Source organism: Hyperolius riggenbachi, chromosome 6, assembly GCF_040937935.1.
Source record: "Hyperolius riggenbachi isolate aHypRig1 chromosome 6, aHypRig1.pri, whole genome shotgun sequence".
Classification (NCBI taxonomy): domain Eukaryota; kingdom Metazoa; phylum Chordata; class Amphibia; order Anura; family Hyperoliidae; genus Hyperolius; species Hyperolius riggenbachi.
In genome coordinates this window covers 364114304-364131147 of record NC_090651.1, presented here as the reverse complement: position 1 = coordinate 364131147, position 16844 = coordinate 364114304, and the positions used below count along the sequence as shown (strand labels likewise).

Sequence of the window (16844 nt, the reverse complement as noted above, 5' to 3'; positions counted from 1 at the left end):
TCATCCTGATTTAAAACTTCTTGCTATTTTTTAACTTCTCACTTTGCAATATCTTGATTTATTTGTTCTTCACTTTTCGCCACAGCTCCTCTTTAAAGAGAACCCGAGGTGGGTTTGAAGAACATTAACTGCATACAGAGGCTGGATCTGCCTATACAGCCCAGCCTCTGTTGCTATCCCCAAACCCCCCTAAGGTCCCCCTGCACTCTGCAATCCCTCATAAATCACAGCCACACTGCTGACAAACAGCTTGTCAGAGCTGGCTGTGTTTATCTCTATAGTGTCAGTCTGCTGCTCTCCCCGCCTCCTGCAGAACTCCAGTCCCCGCCTGCATCCCTTCCCTCCCTGCTGATTGGAGGGAAGGGTCGGGGGCAGGGACCGGAGCTATGCAGGAGGCGGGGGAGCAGCTGAGACTGACACTACAGATGTAAACACAGCCTCACAGCATGGCTGTGATTTATGAGGGATTGCAGAGTGCAGGGGGACCTTAGTGGGGTTTGGGATAGCAACAGAGGCTGGGCTGTATAGGCAGATCCAGCCTCTGTATGCAGATAACATTCTTTAAACACACCTCGGGTTCTCTTTAAGATTAATCATGGTCAGTGCAAATTTGCAAAAATAATATGTTCGCAATAGGCTACAATGTCATCAACAATTTTCACTTTCATTTGTCAGTAGACATTTTTCACTATTTATGTGAGAAAAAAAAATGTGGGCCTTCTGTGTTTTTACTGATTTCATTCAGGAATTGCCCATAGAAGAAGATCCTAGTTGGATAGGTTGTACATGTTCTTCCAGGATTTTTTTCTTGTTGGTTTTGGAAAGAAAAACAAATTCTAATTTGCTCTCACAACAAATCTCAGTTTCCAATTGACATGTACTATGAAAAAACCAGAGTTTGGTCAGGATTTCTTTACACATAAAAGTTTACAAATGAATTACAGATTGGGGATCTTGTGCACTTGGCTACAGAATGGATGTGTTTATCAAAAGTAAAAGCGCTTACTCTGGCTTGTCCAGGTTCCTCCTTCAGTATAGAGATGTTGAACCCGTAAACAAAGACATTCACTAGTCTGACAGAGGAGGAGGTCAAACTTCCACGGTTATCATTTTTCTCTTCGACGCGGAAGTACTCCAAGGTGACGTCAATACCGGTGTACTCGGCAAGGACATAGGTGCAGGTGCCGTGGAAATCAAAGTTGTAGCCATCAAATGTTGTGTAGTGGGGGTCTCCCCAGCCAGTACAAGAGCTTGAGTAATCAGGGACACACACTGGCTTGTTATTGACATTTTCACAGTGTTCCTTGTTCCGGCATGAGACTGACTTGCAGGGATCTGAAATTAAGGTTACAAGAGACAGTAAATAAAGTAGACACAATAGAAGGCTCATACAGACGCTACTTTATACTTGTGTAGCGTAAAATGTTGGTGCTGCTGCCAGAGGCTCCCACTCCATAGATAGGTGCACAATAACTCCAGGTATTCAACCTTAGCACTGCCAACAGTAGGAAAACTACAATCAGATCATTCCTGCAGCAACCAAGTGTTTAAAGTGAACCTCCACAGTAATATAGAAAATCCTGCAGCCTTTAAAGGGATACTGTGTAGGGGGTCGGGGGAAAATGAGCTCAAGTTACCCGGGACTTCTAATGGTCCCCTGCAGACATCCCGTGCCCGCGCAGCAGCTCACCGATGCTCCGGCCCCGCCTCCAGTTCACTTCTGGAATTTCAGACTTTAAAGTCAGAAAACCACTGCGCCTGCACGCCCATGTCCTCGCTCCCGCTGATGTCACCAGGAGTGTACTGCTCAGACACAGACCATACTGGGCCTGCGCTGTGCGCTCTTGATGACATCAGCGGGATCGAGGCCACGGCAACACAGGCGCAGTGGTTTTCTGACTTTAAAGTCAGAAATTCCAGAAGTGAACAGGAGGCGGGGCCGGAGCATCGGTGAGCGGCTGCGCGGGCACAGGATATCTGCGGGCGACCATTAGAAGACCCGGGTAAGTTCAGCTCATTTTCCCCCGACCCCCCTACAGTATCCCTTTAAGTAAAGAAAGTTATATTTACCTGAGAAGCCTTGTCCCACGAAGCCGTTCCAAAGTCCCTGCATCACCTGACTTCCAGCGCCTGGCCCTGCCTCCTCTCTCTCTCCGCAGAGAAACACGCCAAGCTAAGACCCCACATATCTCGACTTCCGGCGTCTGGCCCGCTTCCCTTCTCACCAGAGAAAAATGCCAAGCTATTTACTACAGTAAACATATTGGCATTTTTCTCTCTGGGGAGAGAGGGGAGGCGGGGCCAGGCACCAAAGTCGAGTGATGCAGGGTTTTCGGGACAGCTTTGCGGGACAAGACTTCTCAGGTAAATATCACTTTTTTTTTTACATGGAGGCTGCAAGATTTTCTTTATTACTCCGGAGGTCCACTTTAAAGTAAACCTGAGATGGGCCTTATATCTGTATTTATACTTACCTGGTGCTACCTCCAGCCCCATGAGGTGCATGGGGTCCATTCCATCCTCTTCGGCCTCTCCGTTATTTTGAAAATCCTCCTGGTAATCCAACTGGCCATACTCTTCTGTGCATGCCCCTCCCCCCCCTGCGCACCCCCTCCCTCCCCCGCAGATAGGAGGGTTCTGCTATAATGCACCTGCACAGTGGTAAAGTTCCAAGTGCACAGGGATGTGGCAGGGGTGCGCGCACTGTGCAACACTTCAAACACTACTACACAATTAAATATGGCAGCCTCCATACCCCTCTTCACTTCCTTTAATGAATCTATGAAACCAGAATTAGAAAAGTGGCACAGACTTACCTAGGTTAACACACTGGACTCTTCCATCCAGGACTTCACAAATCTCATCGTCGTCACAGCTGTATTGGTCACACACCATCACGTGGTGGCCGGTACAGGTGCAGGTCTGACTGCAGTCATCTGAAATGACTGTATCATTCACCTGGGGGGAGAAAAAAATACCTTCAGTTATACAAGGTGAGAACATTTTTCTCAATTAATATGCAGTCAAAAGACAGGAGCACGACAGGGGGTGCATGTATGTCCGGGCCAAACATACGCAGAAGAGCACAGCTGGCTAGGAGCGGGAAGGATTCTAAGAGAACAAAACAGCCAGGGAGGATGGCGAGGGAACCCAGGCACCCTGATGGGACCAAAGGAAGCCCCAGGTAAGAATAAATGCATGAATTAACGACATAACGGCCGCGTCACGCCCGTGGGCGTGACCTCGGTGGCAGCCCCAGGACCGCCTAATGCCAATTGGTGTCAAGTCCTGGGGCTGCAGTTTGCAGGAGATCACGCGAAGGCTGCGTGCGTATCTCCTGCTGGGGGCGGAGCTCCACCCCACCTTCAGTCTCCGAGCGGCGATCACCGCTCGGGAGACTGTTAGACGTCGAAACAGCCGTCTTTACACACAGTACAGCGCTGCGATCATTGTGACACGGCTGTCCCCCTGGGACACTAGAGAGCGATCGGCTGTCATAGGCAGAAGACTATGACAGCCGATCGCCAGGATTGGCCGGCTGAGGGGAAGGAATGGGATTTAAAAAAATAAATAAATAAGAGAAATAGTACAAAATATAAAAAATAACATAAATATTTATAAAAAATTAAATAAACACGGGGGGCAATCAGACCCCACCAACAGAGAGCTCTGTTGGTGGGGAGAAAAGGGGGGGGGGAATCACTTGTGTGATGTGTTGTGCGGCCCTGCAGCTTGGTCTTAAAGCTGCAGTAGGCAATTTTGAAAAAAAAAATAGCCTGGTCTTTAGGGGGTTTACCCCTGTGGTCCCCAAGTGGATAAAGCCATCTCTGGTTTCCTTTATAATATTGTTCCTGTGAGCAGAAGCAGGGCAATGGTCAGCGACGCCACTTTCAACAGTACTCACAACAAGCAAGGGAAGCTATGCTAATGCTTTTAAGGGCCCGGGATTTAAATAGGAAAGGAAGTGTTGAAGGGAGCAGTCAATTTACTTACATACACACAAACCATTATTACTCCTCTGCACTCCAACACTCACAACAAGCTGGAACTCTAGTCATGAAAGTTGTATTTGGTTGCAACAAATGAGGGATATTCGCTTCCAAAATGGTTTGCATGCAAAAGCATTCCGCACTAAACCCTTTCACCAGCGTAGAGGTTCCCTCCAAGTTGAAAGGGTCCCTACTCTACCCATACCAGTCAGCAATCAAGCAAACATTTCATGCCCATGAATCCTGGGATTCCTGCAGAGACCTGCTATGCTCTACCATTCAACTCATGCATGCACATAAATCAGTCTAAGATCTTCCAGAAGAAATAAACAGCACTACTAACATCGTTATATAAAATGGGCTGTACTGGCACAGGTACAGGAGAGCTAAAGCCTGCAGTCTGACCACAAGCACAGGTACGGATACAGAAGAGCTACAGCCTAAAGCTAGATCACAAGCACAGGTACAGGAGAGCTACCACCTGCAGTCAGAGCACAAGAACAGGTACAGGTACAGGAGAGCTCTAGCCAGCAGTCAGACCATAAGTACAGGAGAGCTACAGTCTGCAGTCAGACCACAAGCACAGGTACAGGAGAGCTACAGCCTGCAGTCAGACCACAAGCACAGGACAGGTACACGAGAGCTACAGCCTGCAGTCAGACCATAAGCTCAGGTAAAGGAGAGCTACCACCTGCAGTCAGAGCACAAGAAAAGGTAAGTACGGGAGAGCTCCAGCCTGCAGTCAGACCACAAGCACAGGTACAGGAGAGCTACAGCCTGCAGTCAGACCACAAGCACAGGTACAGGAGAGCTAAAGCCTGCAGTCAGAACACAAGCACAGGTACAGGAGAACTAAAGCCTGAAATCAGACCACAAGCACAGGTACAGGAGAGCTAAAGACTGCAGTCAGACCACAAGCACAGGTACAGGAGAACTAAAGCCTGCAGTCAGACCACAAGCACATGTACAGGAGAGCTAAAGCCTGCAGTCAGACCACAAGCACAGGTACAGGAGAGCTACAGCCTGCAGTCAGGCCACAAGCACAGGTACAGGAGAGCTACAGCCTGCAGTCAGGCCACAAGTACAGGTACAGGAGAGCTACAGCCTGCAGTCAGACCACAAGCACAGGTACAGGAGAGCTACAGCCTGCAGCTAGACCACATGTACAGGTACAGGAGAGCTACAGCGTGCAGTCAGACCACAAGCACAGGTACAGGAGAGCTACAGCCGGCAGTCAGACCATAAGCACAGGTACAGGAGAGCTACAGCCTGCAGTCAGACCACAAGCACTAGTACAGGAGAGCTACCGCCCGTAGTCAGAGCACAAGAACAGGTACAGGTACAGGAGAGCTCTAGCCAGCAGTCAGACCATAATTACAGGAGAGCTAAAGCCTGCAGTCATACCGAAAGCACAGGTACAATAGAGCTACAGCTTGCAGTCAGACCACAAGCATGGATACAGGTACAGGAGAGCTACAGCCTGCAGCCAGACCACAAGCTCAGGTAAAGGAGAGCTACCGCCTGCAGTCAGAGCACAAGAAAAGGTAACGTATGGGAGAGCTCCAGCCTGCAGTCAGACCATAGGTACAGGAGAGCTAAAGCCTGCAGTCAGACCACAAGCACAGGTACAGGAGAGCTACAGCCTGCAGTCAGACCACAAGCACACGTACAGGAGAGCTACAGCCTGCAGTCAGACAACAAGCACAGGTACAGGTACAGGAGAGCTACAGCCTGCAGTCAGACCACAAGCACAGGTTCAGGAGAGCTAAAGACTCCAGTCAGACCACAAGCACAGGTACAGGAGAGCTACAGCATGCAGTCAGACCACAAGCACAAGTACAGAAGAGCTACAGCCTGCAGTCAGACCATGAGCACAGGTACAGGAGAGCTACAGCCTGCAGTCAGACCACAAGCACTTGTACAGGAGAGCTACCACCTGCAGTCAGAGTACAAGAACAGGTACAGGAGAGCTCCAGCATGCAGTCAGACCATAGGTACAGGAGAGCTAAAGCTTGCAGTCACACCACATGCACAGGTGCAAGTACAGGAGAGCTACACCCACCAGTCAGACTATAGGTACAGGAGAGCTACCGCCTGCAGTCAGAGCACAGATACAGGTACAGGAGAGCTACCGCCTGCAGTCAGAGCACAAGAACAGGTACAGGAGAGCTCCAGCCAGCAGTCAGACCACAAGCACACGTACAGAAGAGCTACAGCCTGCAGCCAGACCACAACCACAGGTACAGGAGAGCTACCGCCTGCATTCAAAGCACAAGAACAGGTACAGGAGAGCTCAAGCCTGCAGTCAGAACATAGGTACAAGAGAGCTAAAGCCTGCAGTCAGAATACAAGCAAACATACAGGAGAGCTACAGCCTGCAGTCAGACCACAAGTGCAGGTACAGGAGAGCTACAGCCTGCAGTCAGACCACAAGCACAGGTACAGGTACAGGAGAGCTACAATAAATATGCACAATCACTCACATGTCTACTTATCAAAATATAGCTTTATTAACAATTGCTAAATATTGTCACCCCTATGCCCCCTTAAAAACGAGCAGGTATTGGTTGATCTAACCTAAGCTGTTCACAGCCGGCTGTGTCACTCAAACTAGCACACGACACACCACTCTCTTACACATTACAGTCTTCTGTCTCCCGGGAGATTCAAATCGACAGCATGCTATTCTGCATGCTGTATCAACATTGAGCTCCAGATGGTTGCAAGACAGTTCTAGCATGTGAGTGGATTTATCACCGCTATAACAGTGCTCAGGTTTCAGAAAGATGTTCAAGCATAAAATCAAGTGTGGTTAGAGCAAAGCAGTCAGCATGTCACGTATGCAGGTTTTGCCTCTAGGGCTCTCACCCCCCCCACACACGTAGTCCATGCATTCCCAGCCGGTTAAACGTTCCTGTCCTCTCCACTTAGCATTGCACTGTGTCTCCTTCCACTCTGCGCAATTATTCCTCCCCACTTGCATTGAATGCTGATCACCAAGCTCACTCAGCATGTCTCTTCGCGGCACTGGATGTGACGTCACCTCCCTGCTCGCATTGCATTGTTGTATGTTACAGGAGAGCTACAGTCTGCAGTCAGACCACAAGCACAGGTACAGGAGAGCTACAGCCTGCAGTCAGACCACAAGCACAGGTACAGGAGAGCTAAAGCTTGCAGTCAGACCACATGCACAGGTACAGTAGAGTTACAGCCTGCAGTCAGACCACAAGCACAGGTACAGGAGAGCTAAAACCTGCAGTCAGACCACAAGCACAGGTACAGGAGAGCTACAGCCTGCAGCCAGACCACAAGCACAGGTACAGGAGAGCTACAGCCTGCAGTCAGACAACAAGCACAGGTACAGGAGAGCTAAAGCTTGCAGTCAGACCACATGCACAGGTACAGTAGAGTAACAGCCTGCAGTCATATCACAAGCACAGGTACAGGAGAGCTGAAGCCTGCAGTCATATCACAAGCACAGGTACAGGAGAGCTGAAGCCTGCAGTCAGACCACAAGCACAGGTATAGGATAGCTACAGCCTGCAGTCAGGCCACAAGCACAGGTACAGGAGAGCTGAAGCCTGCAGTCAGACCACAAGCACAGGTATAGGAGAGCTACAGCCTGCAGTCAGATCACAAGCACAGGTACTGGAGAGCTGAAGCCTGCAGTCAGACCCCAATGGGTGCCGAAATACTGTATGCGCACAAACAACAGTATTGAGCTCACACGCAGTTTGTCAAAAGTCAAAAGACACACTTAGAAATGTTGTAAGAAAATAAATAATTCAAATAATAATGTTAATGCTAAGAAAAAACTATTTTATAAAGATGGAATTGGCTGTTTGTTTATCTCTAGTTTCAGTTGAATCATGTTTCAGTGTTACAATAGAAGAGTTATTATTGTACCGTGTAGAACGTGGAGTTCATGAAACATCTGGCGCAGAGGTCAGGGGTCACGCAGCGGCCATTTTGGAAGAAGTACCCATTGTCACATTGGCAACCCTCGGAGCAGGTGTTTGGGCAGACAGTGATGTCGTAGAGGGAGGAGCAGCTGGTGGAGCAGACGTCCGCGCAAAACTCATAATGGCTGTGATCCTCCAAGCAGCTGTAGGCTAAAATATTCACAAACATTAAATACCCATTAAATACTTAATAAATGGTGATGTAATTATAACAGAAAATCAGCCTATTTCTTAAAGTGCGATTATAGTCCCAAAACTAAAATTTCATTAACTACTTTAAGTTACATTGAAAGCATTCCCATGTAGGGCTGAGCTCTCGGATTCCGGTGGTCACCGAAAAGCGCTCTTGTCTGTCCACCCAGTCTGTGGACAGACTGACGTTTCTCAAGATGAACCAGGCTTAGGTGGAAGGTGAGTTCCTGGCCCCTGTTGTTGGCAAGAGGGGGAAATGAAGTGGCTGAGTGGGTTTTCACTATGTCTGCCTTACCACCACCCTTTACCACCACAACCTCCTGGCTCCATCTTCATTTATAAGCCAAGTTCAATTTTTATTTACAGCCGTGGTACTACCAACACTAGGTGCCATGGTTATTATCTGAACACAATTGCTGTGTAATTTTTTTGGAGGGGTCTGTGCTGTCCAAGTTGTGGGGAGGCCCCAACTGCGGCAGTACGACCGCTTCCTGGAACCTCTCCTTTTTAATGTTTTACCTGTGCCGTGGTACCAACACTAGGTGCCATAGTGATTATCTGAACACAATTGCTGTGTAATTTTTGAAAACTGTCATGTCCCAGTTGTGCGGTTGGACTTTGGACACAATGTGGGCTGCATGACCGCTGCCTGGAACCTAGTCCTGATGTTAATTGACAGATTATTTTTTTTGGGGGGGGGGGGTTAAGTCCCCACATAATCAATTAGTGTTTCCCTTTAAAAAAACATGATGCTACATGCCCTATTTACCCTAAAAACATTTTAGATGCAATTTAAAGGCCACTTCCGGTTTTGCTATCCGGATACACCAGATACTTAGGTTGGATATCCGATTCGGATTCGGATCGCAACATTTTTAACTCGGATATCCGACCCGGAAAAGGGGTATCCGAGCAGCACTGGTAACTAAGAGTGGTTACTGAAAATTTAGTTTTGGAAGTATAATACACTATGAGATTTTCTTTTTAATATACAATAAATACGTATTTCAATATAAACATACAATCTAACAAAAGCCTATTGCAAATTAACAACATATTGAATGATGTTGGTCATTTTATCAGTTGAACATTGATCGGACTTGTTTGTTGTGGGGAAGGACAGGGGAGTGTAGGAGGAGGGTGGGTTAGCCTCACTTTATAATACCGGCATGTCACACTATAAAGGTAGCCATTAATGGTTCAATTTCCCAAATGAAAGACCGGACGATCAGATAAATGCTGTCAGTTTAGAAGTGATTGATTGGGTGATTTAGCGGGAAGGGAGCATATACCCAATCCGATCAATTGAATCAATCTATTTTTCAGAACAATTCCATTGATCAGATTAGTATCCAAGATATATTTGACCTAGTATGTTGGATTACTTAAAACATTGATGGTGCAGGACCAGCAAGGTAGACTGAGGACCAAGATGCTTTATGGTATCCAGACACTTTCCTACAGACACTACTTAGCTATTTATCAAACCTGAAGGTTGTTCCTCATTTCAGGTTCCCTTTAAGACTGCATTGACTAAACCATAATATTTTATAGTGTCCCCACATTCATAAAAGGCCTCCTATCAAGTGCAAAGACTATTATATCATAAAAATCAAGTATAAGGTTGGCTTTAAATAGTATAAATCACTGACTAAACAGAAGCCTAGAAAGTGCTGAACTTACGGCAAAAAGTTGGTGACCTCCAGGTCTTCATAGCAACTCCAGCATCCTGGCAAATTTTGGCATAACCTTGAAGGATGGGACAAAGTTCTCCAGTCTTGGCGCAGAGTGTGTTAATGCAGCTTTTCAGATATGGAGTGGGATCAAAGACTTGGTGACAGGGTGCAAATGGTCCATCTTTTTTAACAATGATGCCACAGAAGCCATCTCCAGAAAGTTGCTTTCGTACATTGTGGGGGCAGTCAGGGCATGTTTGGTTGCCACCACATACCTCAATGGTATTACAGATATCATCAGAATCATCCCAAGATTCTGCAAAGGCTACAACATCATCATCATTGGGACTCAGGTCATCCTTGGGGTTATCATTGTAGTTTCCACACAGACCACAGGTCTGTAGGTGGTAGTTTCCAGGCACGGTAACATGAATGGCATTGTCGGAGGTGATGGTTAAACCGAAATCAACCTTAAGGACAGCACCACCACCCTGGTAGTCAGCTCGTAGTTTTCCAGCTTCTAGTTCAAAGGGCATAGTTCGTTGAATCTCATTTACCTAATTGAAAAGCCATAAAGAAGTTTGGTGAGAGCTCTAGCTCAGTCTCATTTGAAATACAGTTTTGAAAAAAACAAAGTACACTGTCTTTACAATTTTAAGCAAACCTAAACTGAAAATAAATTGATGAGTTAAACAATTGTATCTATCAGTCTACTCCTGAATAGTACTTTATTTTTAGAATCTCATGGTTTTATTTTGGGTTTAAAAGCTAAAAAAGAATGTTTAATATTTTATTGCCTCAGCTAAATGAAACAGACTTATAGTGTCCCAGAGCCCCAATCATGAACTATTGACATTTTTTTTTATTTATTCCCTGCGCTCAAAAGTTGTTCTCTATTAACAATAGGCAAGGGTTTTATGGCTACTTGTACTTAGTTATCAGTGAGAGGTCAGACTGGGGAAAACCTGTCATTTGCATGTCAGGCACCAAATGCTTCCAGCTAAAGGAGAGCAACAGGGGAGTGCCCTCAGATGGACTGCACCTGAGCTGACTGGTGGAATTACCTTAGGTAAACTTTAAAAACCAGAGCAATTTTCACATTTTTTGCTCATCCCATTAATTTGCCAATAACTGTATTGCTACTTATCATAGCTAAATTATCTATACTTGGGGGGGGGGGGGGGGTGCCACACATTTAGGTTTTCTTTGAGTGGTTCCTTCTCTAATGCAAAACATGATAAATAAAATTAGAAAAACAGAAGATCGAAAAATGGAAATCGGAAATTAGCATTGGTGGAAATTGGAGTTTTCACGTCATCAGAAATAGGCATTTCAGACCATCCTTACTTGCGCATGCCCAGTAGAGACACTCTCAACTGCAGCTGAACTAGCACAGCGAAGAAACCTATTTGTCACGCTCGAGTCATACTGCATCAGGCTGCACAGAGCAAGAGGATGCAGCAGCAAGCTTCCCCTTTAGTTGGCCAGAAAGTCTTCCCCTTTAACCAGAGAGCCCCATTTATTTAGGTGGCCAGAGAAGCCCCCCTCTTTAGGCCAGAGAATCCACATTTGAGTAGCCAGAGAGTCCTCCTTTTTGGGTAGCCAAAGATTCCCCCCCGCCCCTTTTGGATAGCCAGAGAGTCTCCTCTTTACATAGTCAGAGACACCCCCCTTTAGTGTAGTCTCCCAGTTAGGTTGCCAGAGAGACGCCCCCCCCCCCTCCTTTAGGTAGCCAGGAAGCCCCCCTCCTTTAAGTAGCCAGAAATTCCCTCAATTTACGTAGCCAGAGAGACCCCCTATTTGGGTAGGCAGAAAGTGACAGACAGGTGAGGAAGATGCGCATGAAGAAGGTGCAGCAGAAGCTGTTACTCACCTCCCAGGATACACACGCCGCTTGTCACACACTTGGGACACCTAGAACCAGGAAGGATGAAGAACATGCGGCACGTGGATCCTGGAAGGTGAGTAAGAGTTTTTGCTATACATTCTGCTTGTGCTCAACACCCGCTGCGCCCCGGGCAATGCCACGATCTACCCGCCCCTAGAAATGGGCATGGGTCTATGGGATCCAGAGTCTTCCCTCTTCTTTTTAGGTGTCCTTTAACTACCTGAGGACCAGAGGTTTATACCCCCCTAGTGACCAGCCCATTTTTTACAATTCGGCCCTTCACAACCTTAATGGTTTATTACTCCGTCATACAACTTGGCACCCAAATGAATTTTACCTCCTTTTCTTCACACAAATAGATCCTTTTTTTTGGTGTTATTTGATTGCAGCTGCGATTTTTAGTTTTTTTTTTAATTATTAAAAAAATGAAATTTTTGTAAAATATTTTTTTATCCCCCCACTTCCCCCCTAAATTGGCCCTACACTATGATGCATACACTACACTATACATAAATAGACATATGTAGGGATGCTCAAATCCAAATCCGGGAGAAACCCGGATAGTTACTATCCGGATTTCTCCCAGTAAACCTGTGCAGGATGGACGGGGGGGGGGGGGGGGTCAAGCTTACCTGTCTGATGTCTTCTTTGTTGGTCCCTGGCACCTCCCATGATGCGTTCCACGCAGCAGTCACGTGACCACAAACACTTCCTCCTTCCGGGTTGAAGGAGGAAGTGTTTGTAGTCATGTGATGTGCGTGGACTGCATCGTGGAAGGCGCCAGGGACAGACGAAGAAGACGTCAGACAGGTAAGTTTGACTCCCCCCGCCCACCCCTCACAGGTTTACTTGGAGAAATCGGGTTTCTCCCGGATTCGGATTTGAGCATCCCTAGACATATGCTTATGGTAGGAATTAGATTGTGATCCCCTCCGAGGGACAGTTAAGCGACAAGACCATACTCTGTGCAGCGCTGCGTAAGATGTCAGCACTATATACTGTAAATACATACATCAATAATAACCTAAATAAACAGCCTGCCAGCGACGATCGCTGGCTGGCAGGCTGATCACTGGGCCCCACTGTGTTTACCAACAGGAGCTTGCACTTGTGCGAGCGTGAGCTCCCGTCAAATCTCGCTCCCCGTGAGATGACACCCTATGGCGTCACGGAGGGAACAACAGAGCATTTCTGCCGCCACCATCCTGCATTAAGCGGTTGGCAAGCGGATAAATTCTGTGAAGCATCAGAAAACAAATTTTAGCATAAGAGAAAACAATTTATCCTTACTTTAAAAAATAAACATGCTGAGTTACAGACACACTTACCAGAATTCTGTTCTCAGCCCCTTGATAAATGGTAACGGTATAATTGTAGACCTCCAGGGTTACGATCTTGGTGGCTGACCCCGTGCCTTCAACGGTTTGCATGTGGATGATATATGGGGTCAGCGTTGAATTCTCCGTAAGGCAAGTCTTCGACAGGATGTAGGAGCAGTTCCCACTGAAGTCGTAGCCAAAATTATCAAATGTATTGTAGGTGGTAGTGCCTATGGTGGAGCACACAGCGGTTCCGATGGGGCTACAGGTCTGTATCCCTTTCACCACGCTGCACTCTTCATAGGGCCTGCAGGTGGCAGGCACACAAGAGACCGCTCCTCCGCTATTGCAGGTACACTTCTCCTCACAGGTGTCACTGGGGTAGAACACATCACCAGGCTTGTAGTACTGGTCCCTGAACAGACAGCCACACATTGACAGGGGGACACACTCAGTACCGCTGAGAACGAAGCCATCGTCACACTGACAGCCTTCATGGCAGGTCACGTCGCACTTCAAGGCCATGTGCATAGACATGCAAGTGGATGGGCAGCCACTGACGCATACATTATACTGACTGTTGAGAGGACAGGATGTTGCTACAAAAACAAGAGAAAGAACGGAAAAATTTTTATCACTGCTGATCTACATATGTTTATTGACATGACTGTCTTAGGTAGTGATGAGTAGGGATGCTCATTTGGATTCCGCAGAATTGAAATATCCGCATTTCCGATCGGAAATCTGAATTTCCAATCGAAAAATGAAATTGGAATTAGCGCCCAATCACAGAACTCGGAAGCATTGGACCAATCAAGGAATTCAGAATTTTTCAGCAAATTTTTAATCTTAGACCAATTACAACATCCTTTCTTCTGATTTCCGTTTTTTCAGTTTCCCTTTTTCCGATTTCCTTTTTCCAATTTTTGTTTTCATTTTTCTGCATTCTCTGATGCAAAGAAAAAAATGACAATTAAAACACTTCTCAAAAATCCAAAATTGGAAAAATATGAATCGGAAAATCGGAAATCGGACATGAATTCGGAAATCGGAATTTCAGCAGAATCGGAAATTGGCATTCCTGACCATCCCTAGTGATGAGCACAAATCTTGCATAATCATAATTTCACATCGTAATTCACAATTACAATGCAAAATCGTCATGCAAAATTTGGGGTAAAATCGTAATTCATTTCATTTGTAAATGTAATCAGGAACCATAATTTCACAATTTTGCATAATTTTCACCTAATTTTGTGACGACTTTAGCGGCTAATAGCAAAGTATCCATACAAGCTATCATCATCAACATTTCTATGCATGTTAAAGAGAACCCGAGGTGGTTTCTAATAATCCTAATAGCAAACAGAGGCTGGGTCTGCATATAATGCCAAGCCTCTGTTGCTATACTGCACCCCCCTAGGCCCCCCCTGCTCTCTGCTGTAGCCCCATAAATCATACAGCTATGCTAGCGACACGTAGCGTCTCGCAGCCAGCTGTTTACCTTTGCATCTGTCACTCTCGCTGCTCCCCCGCCTCCTCCATAGCTCCGCTCCCCGCCCACGTCCCTTCCCTCCAATCAGCGGGGAGGGAAGGGACGTGGACGGGGAGCAGCGCTATGGAGGAGGCGGGGGAGCGGCGAGACTGACACTGCACAAGGTAAACAGTCGGCTGCGACACGCTGTGTGTCGCTAGCGCGGCTGTGTGATTTATGGGGTTACAGCAGAGCGCAGGGGGGGCCTAGGGGGGGAGCAGTATAGCAACAGAGGCTGGGCATTATATGCAGACCCCGCCTCTGTTTGCTATTAGGATTATTAGAAACCACCTCGGGTTCTCTTTAAGGGGAATAATGGAAACAAGGCAAAAAAAAAAAACAATCGATTTTTAAAAATGCAAAGGAAAATTGTTTTTTAAAGCTGTTATTTTTCTGAGTTTAAAAAACAATTTTCCTTTTATGCATTTTAAAATCAATTTTTTTTAAACAACTACAAGGCTAAAGGCAGGTATGGAGGCTTTGCTATTAACCTCATAAGTCGGGCCGAAAATGATGCAAAATTACCTGAAATTACCAATGGATTACACAAAATCAGTTGAATGTCCAAATTGCAATTACGGATGGCTGAAATTGCAAAGATTGTAATTGGCAGATTACAATCATCACTAGTTTTTTGGTGCCCATACACGGTACAATAATAACGTTTAATGTTCCCGTTTATTCGATCTAAATGATCGAATCAAATGAAAGTTGAGAAGAAATTCGAATGATTATCCTGTTTTCTCAAGAAAAATCTAATCGGACGTGCTGGAAAAATTTTGATGATTGTGTGTTGTAATTGTATCATGTATTTTAAATTGTATGAAAAGATCTTTTAGATCCTAATTGTAAGAATTGTTTCAAAGACTGAAATCTTTATTTGCATTGTCTGCATAACAAGATTAAAGATTAAATATTGAAGTATGCGCATGATTATTATGCTGGAGCCTGGGAGGTGAGTAATGGCTGCTGGCTACAGGGGGGGACACCTGGCTACAAGAGGGACACCATGCTCAGCTAGGTAGACATGGGATCTGGCTGCCTGACCCCCGAAATGCGCCCCCTCCCCCCTGCATGTAAAATGGCCTGATCCTTAAGGGGGGGGGGGGTGGTTAGGAAGCCAGTCCCCAAAGGGTTAAAATAACTTTTTAACACTGCAAGTGAAAAGGTTCTAATAAGTAGACGAAAAAGTACTATCAAAGTTATTTTAAAGGGAATGTTAACTGAGAGGGATGTGGATGTTTCCTTTTAAGCAATTTCCCCTTGCTTGGCAGTCCTGCTGAATTTCTTTGGCTGCAGTAGTGGCTGAATCACACACCTGAAACAAGCAGGCAGCTAATCCAGTCTGACTTCAGTCAGAGCACCTGATCTGCTGCATGCTTGTTCAGGGGCTGTGACTAAACGTATTAGAGACCCAGGATCAGCAGGAGAGTCCGGCAACTGGTATTATTTTAAAAGGAAAAATCCACATCCTTCTCAGTTTAGATTCCCTTTAAGTATTTTCTTCCTTGCTGCTGGCTTAAAAGGCATACTTTGTTATAAGATGTGAATATATGATCTAGGAGAAAACTTAGGAGAAAAAAAGTGAATTGGATTGGGCCTACAATCTTGGTTGTACAATCTTAGCAAATCTCTGTAGCAGAAGGGTAAACGGACTCAATATAGAAACATAGAATTTTCCATTTGCGAACGTCCGCAAATGTTTGCAAACAGGCGAATCTAGTGAACCAGAACCACCATAGACTTCAATGGGCAAGCGGATTTTAAAAGAAATGAGAAATGCAATAGTACTATCAGAATACAGTGAAATAATAATGCTCTGCAGTGGTTCTGTGTCTGCAACTTAATGACTTTTGTTGCTCTGGTGTATTCAATAAAGTTTTTGTTGAATACACTTGTTGAATACACTTGTTCGGAAGTTTTTTTTTGTTTTTTGTAGATCTTTTCTCAATGCAGATGATCTTTTCTTTGTGGGGTCAGTTGTATATTCTACATCTGCTGAGACACTTATCATGGTGCTGCAGTGCTGTTTATCTAGACTCTTTTTGTGCAACTTAATGAGGCAACAGCAGCAGTGTGCACACAACTCTGAGTGTCAGTGGGCTGTGGAGTGTCACACACGAAAAAAAAACATGAAACCGATGTGCTAGCCCTCAAAACGCCTGTTTGAAGTGCTTTCACAGCAAGTGAGGAACAAGAACACAGGCCTAGCTAATGCTTTCCCTACCTATCTGTAGTGTCTTCTGACTGTGAGGTAAAGGGTCAAAGTTTAGCTCAATAAAAA

General features: G+C 45.8%; 1 protein-coding gene across 1 annotated transcript in view; it reads right to left on the bottom strand.

The window, feature by feature from the left end:
* Positions 1–16844, bottom strand: part of LOC137521914 (IgGFc-binding protein-like) — a 141781-nt gene that overhangs the window by 35321 nt on the left and 89616 nt on the right. Inside the window, exons 9-13 of the mRNA XM_068241791.1 lie at positions 13036–13625; positions 9827–10376; positions 7896–8101; positions 2817–2958; positions 1007–1335 (exon numbers count right to left, since the gene is read on the bottom strand). Of these exons, the coding sequence (XP_068097892.1) occupies positions 1007–1335; positions 2817–2958; positions 7896–8101; positions 9827–10376; positions 13036–13625 (1817 nt within the window). The remainder of the gene's footprint in view (positions 1–1006; positions 1336–2816; positions 2959–7895; positions 8102–9826; positions 10377–13035; positions 13626–16844) is intronic.